This window comes from Ranitomeya imitator, chromosome 8 (assembly GCF_032444005.1).
Source record: "Ranitomeya imitator isolate aRanImi1 chromosome 8, aRanImi1.pri, whole genome shotgun sequence".
NCBI classification, from domain to species: Eukaryota; Metazoa; Chordata; class Amphibia; order Anura; family Dendrobatidae; genus Ranitomeya; species Ranitomeya imitator.
The window spans coordinates 53,981,734-53,998,831 of record NC_091289.1 but is presented as its reverse complement, the minus strand read 5'-3'; the positions used below and the strand labels follow the sequence as shown (position 1 = coordinate 53,998,831).

General features: G+C 46.6%; 1 protein-coding gene across 2 annotated transcripts in view; it reads right to left on the bottom strand.

Annotated features, from left to right (window-relative positions):
* Positions 1-249: 249 nt before the first annotated feature.
* LOC138647711 (uncharacterized) overlaps positions 250-17,098 on the bottom strand; it is a 121,431-nt gene continuing 104,582 nt past the window's right edge. For both annotated transcript variants that reach the window (XM_069736932.1, XM_069736933.1), the window contains exons 18-23: positions 8,395-8,513; positions 7,654-7,759; positions 3,272-3,380; positions 2,980-3,125; positions 1,736-1,899; positions 250-596 (exon numbers count right to left, since the gene is read on the bottom strand). In XM_069736932.1, the coding sequence (XP_069593033.1) occupies positions 389-596; positions 1,736-1,899; positions 2,980-3,125; positions 3,272-3,380; positions 7,654-7,759; positions 8,395-8,513 (852 nt within the window). In that variant the 3' untranslated portion in view covers positions 250-388. The remainder of the gene's footprint in view (positions 597-1,735; positions 1,900-2,979; positions 3,126-3,271; positions 3,381-7,653; positions 7,760-8,394; positions 8,514-17,098) is intronic.

Genomic DNA, 17,098 nt, shown 5'->3' with positions numbered 1-17,098 from the left:
TCCCAATAACAGACACCCCAACTGGAAGTAAATGGTATTAAGACTTTTCTTTTTCGCAGTCACAGAGTAAACACAGTAGTAAGAAAGTTACAGAGCCGCTCCAACAGGTTCACTATATATATATATATATATATATATATATATATATATTATATATATATAATTATCAATACATACATCAAAACTTTTGGATCGGGGGAGATTCTCTCTTTGCAGCGATGTCTTTGGGCAGATTAATACTTTTATACTCAACATATAAAACGGCGTAATGACCTTTAGTTACTGATCTATTGTTTGATGGTAACAATCCAGCTTTACAAATGAAAGCTGCATCCCATGTCTTGAGTGACGTGAATACTTCCAGGCTTCACTGTGATCCTGCTATCCCTTATTCTTCAGCGTCTTCTGCCAGATCTTGCATAATGAAGGAGTATTTGCCAAAGTCAGAGTCGCTGGGATCCAGTAACATGTCTTTACGGGCTTTGGAAACTTTGTATTGCAAAACTTTTCTGCGTTCGTGCCACTCTGCCAATTCTTCACTTCCGTGGGCAAAGGGGCAGTTGTTTTCATGCGGGCAACTCTGTGTCTCCTCATACCTAAATGTGAGAGAAGACAACCCTCAATATGGACTAAAGATACGTTTCTGGCAGAAACGTTTGTAAATGCAAATAATTAGAGATGGGTGGCTTGATTCGCAGGACTGCGCTCCATCAGTCAAGGTCAGCTGTCTCTGGCCGCTGGAAAGGAGACTCGCAAATCTCTTACCGTCCGAGATCCCAGTTGCAGGTTTTGATAGGCTGGCGCAAATTTATCATTACAGCGTGACGCATATACGATGTCGCGCAAGTCCAGCTAATCAAAAGCTGAGGATTCTGTAAAGTAAGCGATTTGCGAGCCTGAAGTCCAGCAGCCAGAGACTACTGTCTCATTCTGTGGACTGAAGCCATGTGAATTAATTTGCCTCTTTACAAATAATGCTTGCAAAAAAAAACTAAAATGTTACTTATCTGAAGTCACTGCCACCTCTCAGCTGCTCCCCGGAGTACTTTGGTGACAAGCTGCAGTGGTGATATTTTCTCTACAACATGTTACCACTGCAGCCAATCACTGGCCTCAGGGAGCATGCTGCGGTAAACAAAATGAGGTTACTGTGGCCAATAATCCGGGGAGCAGTGGAAAAGTGACAACAGGAGTGGCAGCTGCTTTAACAGTCTTACTTCGGTTTTTAAAATAAAAAAATACTGCTAGGGAAGAAAATTAAAATAGACAATCCCTTTAAAGGGACTGTCAGCACAGAATGACTGTTCAAACCAAACAGAGGCGCGTGGTGCATCATGGCGGGGGAAATCATTTATATACATCTTCCCACCCGCTTGCTTTCGCTCTTCTTTGATTGACAGCTCTGGCTTCATAGAGCAAGCGAAGGGTGGAGGTAGATGGAAACCAAACAGGTGGGAAGGTGTATGGAAATGATTGACTGCGCAGTTTGGTTTGAACAGTCATTCTGTGCTGACAGAGTCCTTTTAAGTCTTTCCAGAAGGACATCACAGGCTAGTCCTACTCTCCAGTCAAGAAGAGAGACTAAGGGCCCCATCACTTTGGAAACTTTAGGGATCCCAGAAAGGTAACTTCTCTGGCTGCAATGTAACTTTCTAAAAGTCTTCTCTACCGATCTACGAGCCCTTCAGGATCTTCCAACCATTGCCCCGAATGCACAGAGTAAGCGCACTCTCACCTTTCACAAAGCTTGAACTCCCCAGCTGGAAATCGATATTTCCAGGAGCTCTCTTCACCTTCCAAGGTGAACACGCGATCCTTATGCTTCTCGGACTGGATGTGTTTCTGCCATTGCCTCTCGCTGTTGCTGTTCTTGCCGCAGAGATAGCAGTGGAAACCAGCCTTTTAGGAGAAAAAAAAAAGCAGGGCACACGTGAAGAGCTTCCACTTGTGGCATCTCCACTTCTGGCTTTGGGGTGGCACGGGAGACAGTCTGCTGGGTCAGCACGTGGCCAGTGCTGTGTGTGTATGGGGCAGGCTGACCGGATCATTTAAATAGCCAAGTCAGATGTCAATGTTGCCTGTGACACAGAAGGGGAACTGACTAAGGTATGGGATTGAGCTAGTCAGCCAGCCCCCTTCTCAGTCACAGGGGCTCTACAGATAGAGAAGGTGGCTGGTAAGTAAAGGCAAAGGTGATAATTAGCATGTGAAGCATGTGTCTGACGCAGGTAGCAGTCATCAGTGAAAGGGGAAAACAATGTTCTAATTGCTGTGTCCTGTTCCTTTTCTACTCATTGGGGCATGGCGCAGTCCCGGCTGTTCTCCAGTCATGCCCACTGTTCAGATGACGGACGTCCTGCTCAGTCTTTGAAAGTACTGTGCAGTGGGCATGATTCATGCCCCAATTACTGGAAAGGAACAGTGTGCAGCGCCATTATTACATTGTGTTCTCCTTTCACTGATGGCTACTACCTATGACAAAATGCTCTGGTTGCTAACCCTTGGAAGGGGCCCTGATTGCAAAATATCAGCTCCAGTCCAGAGACCTGACCGCTCCAATTCAAGCTTGGACTCTGCACACGAGAACATTTTTTGGTGTAATTTTTTGACCAATATTGTGTGAAACGAAGTTCAATAGCTAAGCCAGGCCCCTTCTCTGTCTATAAAGCAGCTGTGACTTCAGAAGGGGGCTGGTTAGAAATCCACAGCTTAGCCAGCCCCCTTCTGACTACACATACGCATGCTCTGATACAATTATCACAGCTAGCATGCTCTTACTTTCATAGGGAATCCCGAGACAGGTTCCCTTTAAGAGGTTTCTATTTTGCACACATTTCCAGATCACAAGTTCCCTTTAAAAGAGAACCCTCCACTATTTAATATCCCCCGTCACACTCCGGGGACCTTTAATATCAATCCGTACTGCCCTCCTAATAATATTCCCTGCCTGCCACCAGCTGGGAAGAAAGATCACATTACCATAAGATCTGCGTAATCTGTTGGCATGACAATCTGCTTCTCGCCTTCTTTGTGAGGTCCGGCTGCTGCCGCCGCCATCTTTCCAGGTTTCTCAGCTGGGGCGTTGCTCTTATTACACAAGTCGAAGATCAGCTGTAGATCCAGGACTAAAGAGATTAAAATATAATAATAATTAAAAAATGTAAATTAATTGTCTCCCTGTACATGATGCAATAGGAAACGTGGTTTGGAAAGACAGCGGAAGAGCTTACGCTCCAATTTAAAGGGCTAGCACACATTTGCACTCACTGACCTTTGTTCTCCTTCATAAAAGTCCAGACGTCTTTTTCTTCAGTGTAGTGTGCAAATGTGCAGGGTCCGTTGTACTGGCACTTCTTGCCGTTTTGCACATGGATGCAGATCTGTGGCGGAAACGAGAAGTTTTTGGCACCATGATATAGTGAAGCTTTGGGAAAAATCGGGCAAATACCCCGAGGCATCTCTGCAATCGCCGGATGCATTAGGGTACTCTGCCGGGACAGAGCACAAGGTTTTTTGTCTTTATCCGTCTTGAAAAGTTGCACATTTTAACCTACGGCATTTACCATGACAAAAATGCAAAAATAAAGCCCCAAACCTCATCCAAACAGGTTTAATGTTTCCACCTATTAACCATCAGTGTAACCTACAGAATATGGCTCGGGTCATATTAGGTAACAGCCATTTTTAATAGTCTGGATAAGGTGTTATTACCTGATCTAATGCACACTTTTATATTCCGCCCCAGCCTGCTTAGCTGGATGCCATGCCTATCATTAACCCATTCAGGACAGCTCTATTCGGGGCCTTTAGAAAGAAGCTTTTTCATTCTACATTGGCTACAATGCACCTTCACATGGCAATATCAGTAGCGCTCTGCAATTTTTGTGATTTGCTTTTACAGCGTTTACATCTTTAAAAATGGGCTGGTCCGCATAAGTTTAGAAAAGAATGTTTCAGAAAAGTCAGCAGCTGCATGGAGGGGATCGAACCCCGTCAGACACAACCAGATTCTACCTACAGAAGGCGGAGACGGTTAAGTACCATCTCTGCCTTCTTGATAGCCGATTATACAGTGCAGAATGAACATTAACATGAACAGCACGTCTGACAGCCTGGAGGGAGCTGCTGGGTCCTAGCAAACTCAGATCAGATCAGGAGGTTGAATGTGCTAATATGTCAGCCCCAATTACAAGGGCAGTCAGCAATGAAAAAAAAGAAAATATACAGAAATGTTGACATGATGCCAAAAAGGTATAACCTAATGAAGGGCACAAATGTATGAAATAAGTTAAAAATAAAGAAATGAAAAGCAAAATTGAAAAGAAATGTAAAAAAAAAAACAAGAAAAACACAAAAACAAAGCAAAACAGACATACTAAAAAAAAAAAAAAAAGCTAATGCCAGACCAAATTGCTGTTTCTAGACTGGCACCTATGGCACTTTTTGGTCTTTAAAAACTGTTAAACTCAAGCACATATTTTCATTTGTCTTTTACATCCTAATCGCTACAAACAAAAACAGAAAAAAATATGAATATAAATATTAGGACCCAAGTGCCAGAAAAAAAGGGCAAAAACTGTTGGAATAACAAACCAAGAAACAACCTAAATGCTCTTAAAATCCCCAAGTATGAAGAAAAAAAAAGTAAAACAAAAAAACAATATGCTTGTCATGAACATGGTAAAATAGCACGGTTTTGAACTGGTTAAATTCTGTCTTCAGGTTGCACAATCAAGGCAGTATCAAATTAACTTAATTTCTTCTTACATTTTACTACTTGGACACTTTAAAAACAAACAAACAATAACCACAAACAGTTCTGTTTTTGTGTCTCCATTTTCTGAAATCCAAAACTACCGTATTTTCTGGCGTATAAGACGACCCCCAACTTTTCCATATAAAATATGGAATTTGGGATATACTCGCCGTATAAGACGGGGGTCATCTTATTCGCCTAGTCATCTTATACGGTGTGTGCGGTGCGGATGGTTCCCAGGGTCTGGAGGAGAGGAGGTCTCGTGAAGTCATCGAAGGTCCTTCACTCAATGCATCCTTAGGAATGGAGGCCGACGCTTGCACCGCTGAGAGCTGCGGGCCGTCGGAGGGTAAGTATATCCCATATTTTTTATTTTTAGTCTTTTTTTTTACATGAATATGGATCCCAGGGCCTGAAGGAGAGTCTCCTCTCCTCCAAACCCTGGGAACCATACAGGACCGCTCCCTGCACATGCCGTACCCGACGTATAAGACGACCCCCAACTTTTGAGACGATTTTCAGGGGTTAAAAAGTCATCTTATATGCTGGAAAATACGGAAAATTCTGAGAATAGAGTTGCGTGAGGGCTTGATTTTTGCAGGATACTTTCATAGGTATCATTTTTGGGTACATATGCCGTTTTGATCACCTTTTATTCCATTTTTTGAGAGTCATGAAGGCCTGCCACTCCGGGTCACTGATCAACTAGATGAAAATGTATATCATTGCGTGGGAACCAGCTCCTGACTATGATGTACATTTTCGTCACTGGTCAGGAACGGATTAAACAGTTAAGGTACCTTCACACTAAACGACGCTGCAGCGATCCAGACAACGATCCGGATCGCTGCAGTGTCGCTGTTTGGTCGCTGGAGAGCTGTCACACAGACCGCTCTCCAGCAACCAACGATGCCGGTAACCAGGGTAAACATCGGGTTACTAAGCGCAGGGCCGCGCTTAGTAACCCGATGTTTACCCTGGTTACCATCCTAAAAGTAAAAAAAACAAACGTTACATACTTACCTACTGCTGTCTGTCCTTGGCGCTCTGCTTCTCTGGTCTGGCTGTGAGCACAGCGGCCGGAAAGCAGAGCGGTGACGTCACCGCTCTGCTTTCCGGCCGCTGTGCTCACAGCCAGACCAGAGAAGCAGAGCGCCGAGGACAGACAGTGGTAGGTAAGTATCTAGTGTTTGTTTTTTTTTACTTTAATGATGGTAACCAGGGTAAACATCGGGTTACTAAGCGCGGCCCTGCGCTTAGTAACCCGATGTTTACCCTGGTTACCAGCGAAGACATCGCTGAATCGGTGTCACACACGCCGATTCAGCGATGTCAGCGGGAGAGCCAGCGACCAAAGAAAGGTCTGGCCCTCTAGCCCCGACCAACGACATCACAGCAGGATTCTGATCGCTGCTGTGTGTCAAACTAAACGATATCGCTAGCGAGGACGCTGCAACGTCACGGATTGCTAGCGATATCGTTTAGTGTGAAGGTACCTTTATTCTGCCTAAAACACAAAAAAACCTTATCAAACTCCTTAGAGGGGTTGTCCGGTCTGTTGGTAAAAGTCTGCAGTCATTCTAGATGAGCACCACATGCTGTCAGGGTTCTCCAATGTCAATCACGAGAGAGGGCGGTTGCGTGATCGGAAGTGTACGATCGCGTGACTTGTATACATCTGGCCACTTTTTGACTAGACTTGTGTGGCCTCACTCAACACAAGTAAAATGAGCAAGGCTGTACACATCTAGTTGAAACATGTCCGGTAGTTTGTAAATAACATACTTGCGGTCATGCAACTGCCCGCTCTCGCCACCGATGCCATAGAATACAGACAGCGAGGGGTGGGCACGTTGTGAGAATTCAGGAATCTGAAGTCACACAAAGTGACTGCAAGCTTTCAGCACACACCCGGACGACCCCTTTAATACTTAAGTTCTCATTAATAAAAAGAACATTCCAATATGGATATAGAATAATCCATAAATATCTGATAGATAGGGGACCCACTGCAGCAGTTTTCTGTAATATCTACATTGGAAAAAGTTAATATACTTTGTATTCAGAAAAGTTACAAGGTGTGTGTGGTGCTGACGACAGAAAAGGAACAAAGTGCGTGAGGTCCTGATGACAGAAAAGGAACAAGGTGTGTGTGGTGCTGACGACAAAAAAGGAACAAAGTGAGTGTGGTGCTGAAAACAGAAAAGGTACAAGGTGTGTGGTGCTAAAGACAGAAAAGTAAAAGTGACAGAAAGGCACAAAGTGAGTGTGGTATAAAGACAGAACAGGAACAAGGTGCGTGTGGTGCGGACGACAAAAGAAACAAAGAGAGTGTGGTGCTGACGACAGAAAGGCACACGGGTGCATATGGTGCTTTCCACAGAAAGGATCAAGATGTGTGTGGTGCTAATGACAGAAGGGCACAAGGTGTGTGTGGTGCCAACGACAGAAAGGCACAAGGGTGCATGTGGTGCTTTCGACAGAAAGGCACAAGATGTATGCGGTGCTTACGACAGAAAGGCACAAGGTGTGTGTGGTGCTTTCGACAGAAAGGCACAAGATGTATGCGGTGCTTATGACAGAAAGGCACAAGGTGTGTGTGGTGCTAACAGAAAGGCCCATGATGTGTGTGGTTCTAACGACAGAAAAGGAACAAAGTGCGTGAGGTCCTGATGACAGAAAAGGAACAAGATTTGTGTGGTGCTAACGACAGAAAGGCACAAGATGTTTGTGGTGCTAACGACAGAAAGGCACAAGATGTGTGTGGCACTAACAACAGAAATGCACAAGGTGTGTGTGGTGTTAACGACAGAAAGGCACTACCTTGATTTCCACTAAAATATGAAAGGAAAAACAATGCATTAGTTTCTATTTACTAAACTGCGCAAAAAAAATACCTCATACTGCTGAGGAAAATTGCGGATGGATGGAAGGGCTCTGATGGGAACCCATTTTTTTTTGGCCTTTGACATCACCAACAACACTCGCTTATCTTTCGTCCAGCTGTAAAATAGCAAAGAAAGTGGTCAGTTTTATGGCAGAATTAATAACAAGGTTATTAGCGGCTTCAAAAACAAAAAAAATGCAACTTAACGCTCCAAGCTGTGCGGTCCAATCTAGCCGCCACCTCTGTACTGGGAAATCTTGATGTCCCATCTATTCATTCACATGAATCTGCAGTCGGAGGCCTCAGCGGTCATCCGGTGACTGAATGAATGGGACATCATTACTTCCAGCCATGTAGGAAACTATAAGAGCACTAGGGGATTGGAGTGGTAAGTAAAATCTTTTTGAATATTTTTTTTACCAATTCCTTTACTATAGCAAATGTAGAATAGTCATGCTAAACCCCGTTTAGAACTAAGAGGGTATGTGGATGTGCACAGATCTATACTGCAGGATAAAGCTTTTGGCTCCATGCCCTATACAAAGCTGCATGCCATGTTCCAACCCTGGTGCCTTTCAGCATAGCCATGTGAGGTCACTTGGCAGAAGAATGGGTGTTTGGTTTACCATTCCAAAAGTCATGTCTATGTTCTTTGTTGTGAGATGACAGTCATTACTCATTTAAAGTGTAACCTGAATGTCAGTGATGTAACGGCGTCAATCGTTGATCGCAATGACCACCGGCTTCGTACCTATGTCTCGCTTTGGCAGTGCAATACTTTCCATCACGATCAGCCTCGATCTCTCGACCGTTGCGCAAGCACTGCCCGCAGACAAACTTCATTTTCATATCCAGTGGTTTGGGAGTAGGCTGCCGAAAGAAGAAGATAATGGCAGCAAAGGAACTTAATAACAGGTTGTGGCGCCAACAGAAAAACTACTGAGAATACTGCAAGATTAATTCTCATAAAACGTCTTTGATGTAAGTCAGAAGTAAAAGCAGTGAGGAAACAGATATTAGGACTTCATTAAAAGTAATGCTCATCAGTCATCACTCCTACTTGATGCGCTAAATTGTCTGCATGGATTAACCCCCTCCTGACATGGCTATATTCCGTTTTCTATTATTTCCCTCCTCCTTCCAAGAGACATAACTTTTTACCTTTTGCATTGACAAAGCATACGATGGCTTATTTTTTTGCACCCTGAGCTGAAATTTTTATTTATACCATTTTGGGGTAGATATGATGTTTTGATCACCTATTTATTTTTTTTAAATTGTTTTGGAGGCCAAAAAAACCTAATTCTGGAGTTTAGATATTTTCTCATTACACCATTTACAGATCGGTTTAGTTAATTTTATATTGTCACAGACCAGACTTTTAGGCAGGGCTGTGGAGTCGGAGTCCATTTTGGTGGAGTAGGAGTCGGTGTCATAGAAATTGAGGAGTCGGAAGTTTGGCTTATCAACTCCACAGCCCTGGCAGGGCTGTGGAGTCGGAGTTGTGGAGTCGGAGTCCATTTTGGTGGAGTCGGTGTCATGGAAATTGAGGAGTCGGAGGTTTGGTTTACCGACTCCACAGCCCTGCTTTTAAGGATATAGCGATACCACAACAGAATTTTTTAAACATTTTTAATGGGGGAAAAGGGAGTCTTATTTCAACTTGTATACTTTTTTTTCTCATTTTTATTTTTTTTTTTTTCAATTTTCACTATTTATTAGTCCCCTTAGGAGACTTGAACCTGTGATCGTATGATCACTTGTACTAAACACAGCAATAACACAGCACTGCGGTTTACTGAAAAATCACTGTCTGCTATGAACACAAACCAGGAGCTAGCATCATGACAGGCGCACGGTTTTCTGCAGAACCCCAAACTTCATTGCAACCCAGACACCTGCACTCATGTCATGAGGACGTCGATTGGCGCATAGAATGAGGCACCCTTCTGAAAACACGCTGTCGGAAATTGACAGCGCCATTTAACGCGTAGCAACGCTCCGCTGTTAGAAGAATATGATGGCTGTATATCACAGCCATCATCTGCCGGCAAAGACGGCAACATCAGAGAGGCAAAATAGGACATAGGTGTACGTTGGTAAGGGGTTAAACCTGGATTAAGGGATTACTCTTATTTCTTTTTTGAGACGTTTAAAACGCATGCAAAAAACACAATGCGCCCCAAGCACATTTTTTTCCTAAGGGGGAAGGTTTGTCCTTGTGGAAGATGCCTTGCTGGCGCAGGCAGACTTTATAGCATGCAATGCTACTCTGCAATGCAAATACTCTTCAGAGAAGAAAAGGACCGGAACTCCATTGGCACCTATTGAGGGCAGCAATCCTAAAAATCAATATCAGCCCTTTAATGAGCCTTGCTACACAACTTAGGATAAGCCAAACCAGACACTCCATTCGCAGACACGTGTTTTAGGGTTTTGCCCCTCATCAGTGCAAAGCAGGAGATCTACCATCACAGGATCCGTAACGATGCCCTACCATTATGATGGAGGAATGATGGCAAAACAACTAGAAATGTATCTTTAGTGCTGGGTTGATCTTTTATACTGCTTATCTAATACGAGGGAATGACTACATAGGTTATTGAGCATTAGGCCGGCAATTTAGATTTGTAAGCTTTATTCACTACTCTTCATAGTCTCCTACCCTAGCGCTTATGTATGCATGCAATATATATCCTGGTGGTCAGTAGTCATTTACAATGTGTGTACTATATATCCTATGCAACCTTTTGGTGGTTAGCTTAGCATTATGCATTATCCATTAGCATTATCCATTAAACAGTATATTAAACAAAGAGACCTCCCCGTGAGACAGCTGGGAGCAACATCAAAGCCGGAGAATGTAAATATGACAGTAGAATATACTAAGTACTAAGACTAAGGCTACTTTCACACTAGCGTTAACTGCAATCCGTCACAATGCGTCGTTTTGCAGAAAAAACGCATCCTGCAAAAGTGTTTGCAGGATGCGTTTTTTCTCCATTGACTAACATTACGCGACGCATTGCGACGGATTGCCACACGTCGCAACCGTCGCGCGACGGTTGCGCCGTGTTTCGGCCGACCGTCGGCCGCAAAAAAACGTTCCATGTAACATTTTTTGCAGCCGACGGACCGTCTTTTCCGACCGCGCATGCGCGGCCGGAACTCCTCCCCCACCTCACAATGGGGCAGCGGATGCGCTGAAAAGCAGCATCCGCTGCACCCGTTGTGCGGCGGAGGCAACGCTAGCGTCGGTAACCTTGGCCCGACGCACTGCGACGGGCCGGGCCCGACGCTAGTGTGAAAGAAGCCTTACGGTACCAATTTGCATGAATAGCAGAACAACCCATAATGTCTCTTAATAGAAGGTTCGATAATATCATAAACCATGCATAAAGTGTATATTGGAAACAACGTTGCTATGGAATAGCAGTGGCTATTGATATATATTAATCCCCTTTCTAAATAATGCTTGGGACTGAAATAAAGTGCACAGTGCTAAAGATAATGGACCGTGCCTGCAACTATCGCCAAAAAGTGGTGAACTTACATGAATGTAGTCTCCAACCTGAGCGTGCGCCACAGCGACCCCAACAGCGCCGTTTCGCCTGACTGCCTTCCTCAAATAAGGAAGGGCGTAAGTGATTTCTTAGTATATCACTTTTTGTCCAAAAGTTTAGTATGTAATTAAGGTTATAGATAGAACTCAATTAATTTGTGTATTCTTTCAACATTATGACCATGAAACTTGTTCTACATCATCGCTCAGCACTAACTAGGAGCAATTTATCCACAACAGAGCAGTGCCAAGGTCTGTGCACGACTGCCGACGTCCACCGCAGTCACCATACGGCGCACTACCCGAGTAATGGCGACATATCAGGTCTGTGCTCTTATCCACCAGTAACAAACAGTTTGCCATGTGCAGGTAACCTATTCTACATTTCTCTATCGCCTCATTGGGGGACACAGGAACCATGGGTGTATGCTGCTGCCACTAGGAGGCTGACACTATGCAAATAAAAAAGTTAGCTCCTCCTCTGCAGTATACCGACAGGAAGTAGGATATTCAGTTTAGCTTAGTGTCAGTAGGAGGTGGACACGGGTCTTTCATTAGACCCTTATCTACCTCAATGTGCGTCGTTTTCTTTCAGGTTTTCCGGAGGGATACAGGGTGAACAGTCACACCTGTAATCCCACATTATGGACTATGAGTACGGCGTGTACCGCCACCCCGTATCCTCAGAGATCCGACAGCAGGACCAGGATCCTAGCACACAAGCGTGCTTAGAAGTTCGGTCCTAGCTCAGTCTCTCACCCACCAGAGCCTGTTGGTTGGAGGAGACGAGGACGTCCAACATCAGCTCCATGGACATCTGACACCTTTCTTTCCCGCTCCATCTCGCCCTCCGGTCTGGAACGGTGAGATCCCTCCTCTACATCCTCCTCTCCTGAGAGAGACGGGCGTCCTCGGTCATGTTTGCAGAGGAAGTTTCAGACTTGGTTTCACTTCAGGTACATAACCTTATTGTTGCAATACCAGACCTTAAGCATCATGGATACCTCTACAGAACCCGCAGAATAGGCGGTTTCGTTTAGATGGTCAAAACCACCTTCCAAGGTCTTTGCCCCACACACTGAATTTGTGGTGGTACTTGCCAGGGGAAAGGCAAACCATACCAAATGCTTTCAGACAGGGAAGCGTCTCGGCATCCTATATTCCTTCTCCCCTGAGCTTATCTCTAACTGGACTGATTCCTCTGCAGGAAGCGGGCAATTCTGGACTCGTCAGTTCCCAGACTGTCTACCAACCTGGCCCCTCCACTTTCCAATTCAGCATCCCTCATGGGTTCCAAGGATACAATTATAGAATCGCTGGATAAATCAGCCTTTGAAGCGGCTTCTTCTGCTTTGTGCCTCTGCCATTGCCTCTACCTGGGTCTCAAGGACCATAGCTAGATGGACCAAACAGCCTTGTAAGAGCACCCCGGCTGGAGCTCCTCCGGAGGAGCTAGCCGACCTGACGGACCAGATTTCCTATGCAGGGAAATATTTGGTATCTGCCTCCCTAGATGCGCGGCTTGTGCAGCTCACGCGCCCAGCAATATGGTGGCCATCCGGCGGAATATTCGGTTCTACACATGGCATGCGGACTTGTCTTCAAGAAGTCCCTTACCAGCCTCCCCTTCCATGGGGCCCGTCTCTTTGGCTACATGCTTGAACAAATTATTAAGGATGCCACGGGAGGCACGAGTTCTCTCCATAGCCCGCCGGCCTCCCCTGAAATGCTAGTTCAGCTCTCTTTGTCCTTTCGCTGTTTCGCAGCGTCGGAAGATTCCTCTAGCTAACACAGACCGCGGTCTCGTCTGGCTAGAGAAAAGGCTTCCTTCAAGCCTACCCCTTCCCAGTGTTCCCGCAACTCCCATGGTTGGTCCACCAGGCCTAGACCTGGTTTCACATTAGCGTTGCGGAGGGCTGCGGACTTCCTCCGTGAAGCCCCGCCCTCGGCCGCACCTCCGCCGCTAGCTCCGCCTACTTCTGCACTCGGCCGGCATGCGGCGACCAGCGTAGAATGCAGCTTGTAGCAATTTTTTTACTCCGCATCGTCAAAACGACACATGCGGAAGCATCCGCATACAACGGCATGACCTGCGTACCTAATGTTAAAAATAGGTACGCAGGCCGCATGTCGAAGTAGGCGGAGCTAGCGGCCGAGGGCGGGGCTTCATGGAGGAAGTCCGCAGCCCTCCACAGCTCCTCAAAACACTAGTGTGAAACTAGCCTAAGGGCCCAGCGTTTCTTCCAGTTTGGGCAGGCGTCTCCTGTTTTTTTCAGGGACGTTTGGCTGGCCTTGGTGGAGGATGCTTAAATCAGAGAGGTGGTATCCTCTGGATACAAGATAGGGTTCGCTTCGTGGCCCTGGAATCGCTTCTTCGAATCCCGCCCTCTAAAAATCCTCCTCTGATCCCAGGTTTCTTTGCGTACATTACCTTCCTTCTTTGTTCGGAGGTTATCGTTTCCATCCCACAGCAGGAACGCTTCACAGGTTTCTATTCAAACATGCTTGTAGTGCTGAAGAAGAGTGGCGCAGTTCGACCCATCCTGGCTCTGAAGTTAGTGAACAGAAGGTTCCGCCTGGGGCATTTCAGGATGAAGTTCATCTGTTCAGTTCTGGCTTCCATGGATCCACAGGAATTCCTGTGCTCCATGGATATCCAAGATGCCTAGCTCCATGTTCTGATTTTCCCAGCACACCTGAGTTTCCAGCGTTTCGCGGCGCAGAAGAGTCATTTTCAGTTTGTCGCCCTGCCGCTCGGTCTTGCGACCGCTCCCAGTGTCTTCATAAAGATCAGGGCTACATTTATGGCCATTTTGAGGATCAGGGGCCTAGTGCCCATAGAATGTAAGTACGCAAGGACAGGGTCCTCTCCCCTCTGTACCAGTCTGTCACTGTAAACTTGTTTACTGTAAGCGTTATCCATAACTCTATATGTAACCCCTTTCTCATGTACAGCACCATGAAATTAATGGTGCTATATAAATAATAATACTAATAGTGCTCATTCCATACCTCGAAGTCATCCTCATCAAGGCTCTGCCCCTCTGTCAGGCCCAGGAGAGTCTGACCATTGTCCTCGACTCCCTGTCCTGTTTCTGGTGGCTGGCCAACAGAACAAAGTCTTGTCTTGTTCCGAGTCAGCGTCTCGCCCTCTTAGGCATGCTGTTCGACACCCGTTAGTCGCGGGTTTTTCTTCTCGAAGAGAAGCGGGCAATTCTCCATACCGAGTTCGCTCTCTGCAAGGCCCTCGGCTGCCTTCCTTCCGTTCAGCAACGAAGGTCCTGTGATGCATGGTGACGGCATCGGAAGCGTTCCCTTTTGCGCTGTTCCACTTGAGACCACTTCAGCAGGCCATCCTTTCTCAGTGGGACAGGTCTGTGCTGTCTCTGGATCGTCCAATTCGATTTTCCGTCCGATTCTAATAGTCTCTCAACTGGTGGCCGTCATCCCCTCTCATTCCACAGGTCTGGTCCTCCCTTCTTTCCCATGGCAGGTGGTGACGGCTGGGGCGCGGTTTCTCGCCATCTGTCAGTGAAGGGGGCGTTGGTCAGAGCAAGAGTCCTCTCTGCCGATTGACACCCTTGAGATAGGGGCCATTCTTCTGTCCCTGAGTCACTGGGAAAGGCTTCTCAGACGTCTGCCAGTCAGAATCCAGACGTCCAATGCCCTGTGGCATATGTCAATCACCAGGGAGGGAATCAGAGTCTCTTGGCAATGGCGGAGGTATCCAAGATCCTCCCCGGGGCAGAGGCGACGGTTTCGGCACTATCCCCAGTGCATATCCCCAGCGTGGACAACTAGGCCGCAGTGTTTTTCTCTGCCGCGAGGACATTGCAGCAGGAGAATGGTCCCTGCTTCAGGAGGTCTTCCTTCAAATTTGCCTTTGATGGGGAACTCCGGACATGGATCTCCTGGCGTCCCGACATCTTAGGAAGGTTCCACAGATTCCAGGTCCGCGATCTTCTTGTTGTGGATACCGATGCTTTGGCCATTCCTGGGTCACAATTTGTACTTCCCCCATCTGTTCCTCCTTGCCCTTTCTTCCCAGGCTGTTGAAGATCAATGCGGAGGGGGTGCCGGTCATTCTGACCGCACCAGATTGGCCCAGAAGGTTCTGGTTCGCTGAGATCGCCAATCTCCTCACGGACTCCAACTGGAGGCCCCCAGACAGGCCAGATCTTCTGTACCAAGGACCGATCTGCCACAGAGTTGTTGGTGGCTCAATTTTACAGCTTTGCCGTTGAAACCTTCCATTTTGGCCGTTTTCTCAAGGCGGGACTTGATGCTGGCCTTGCCCTTAGTTCTCTAAAGCAGGGGTCCCCAACTCCAGTCCTCAAGGCCCACCAACATGTCATGTTTTCAGGATTTCCTTAGTCTTGCCCAGGTAATAATTGCATCACCTGTGCAATGCAAAGGAAATCCTGAAAACATGACCTGTTGGTGAGCCTTGAGGACTGGAGTTGGGGACCCCTGCTCTAAAGGGTCAGATAGCAACCCTTCCCATTCTTTTTCTGAAGTCCCTTTCAGAAGTCCTTAGCTACTGGCTATCATGGTAAAAAGATTTATATCCGTCCCGTTCTCAGATCAGAACTTTTCTTCAAAAAGTGGCGCATGCAGCTCTCCCGTACCAGACTCCCGTGGATCCCTGGGACCTCAATCTTGTTCTGGAGGCTCAGTAGGGTTCCCCCCTTGAACCTCCCCATGAGGCCTCACTGTCTGTTCTGCCCTGCAAGGTGGCTTTTCTGGTGGCCATCTCCTCCATTAGGCGCACCTCTGAGTTGGTGGCTCTCTCCTGTCGCCCCATTTCGTGGTTCTTCACCAGGATAGGGTAGTGTTACGGCCTTCACCGCTTTTTCTTCCCAGGGTGGTGTCCTCCTTTTACTTGAATAATATCGTCCTTCCCACCTTTTGTCCTGCTCCGACCTATTCTCTGGGGCGTTCGCTGAACAGGCTAGACCTGGTCAGGGCGGTGAGGATCTATTTGTCTACAACCACCTTTAGGGAGACGGACCGTATTTTTGTCATTCCAGATGGTACGCCAAGAGGCCTGCCGGCCTCCAAGGTTACGATTGTTCCCTGGATCAGACCTGCCATTCTGGAGGCTTACCGGGTCAAGAACAGAGTGACTCCTCCTGGGATTAAGACTCACTCTGCCCAGGGCAGTGAGCGCCTCCTGGGCGGTACACCATGGGGCATCCGCCCTACAATTTTGCTAGGCGGCAACCTGGTGTTTCGTTCACTCATTTACCAAATGTTATAAGCTCCATACCTATGCTTCGGCAGTTGCCAGCCTAGGCAGAAGGATCTTGCAGGCGGCAGTGGTGAGTCTTCTGACCTGAATGGAGTTTTTCTGCTGTTCCCACCCCAGGGACTGCTTTGGGACGTCCCATGGTTCCTGTGTCCCCCAATGAAGCGATAGAGAAAACAGGAATTTTGGTTTCTTACCTAAAATCTGTTTCTCGGAGCCTTCATTGGGGGACTGTTGTGAGTTCTGTTTTTGGGCTCCCTCTGGTGGTTACTGATGGTACTGGGTGACTTGTCTTTCCTGGGTTTCTGGGTTCCACCTGTTCCATCAGCATATGGGAGTTTCCTATTTAACCTGGCTTTGCTGGCATTTCCTCGCCGGTTATCAATGTATCCAGTGTGTCTTGTTACCTCTGCTCCCTGCTCCTAGAACCTTCTGGTCAAGCTAAGTTTGGATTTTCCTGTTTTGGTGTTTTGCTTTATTTGGTTTTTAGTCCAGCCTGCAGATATGTGATTCTTGCTGCTGGTTGCTCTAGTGGGCTGAAACTGCTCCTCATGTACCATGAGTTGGCACATGAGTTCAAGTAATTTCAGGATGGGTTTTTGAAGGGTTTTTCGCTGACCGCGCAGTTCACTTTTGTATCCTCTG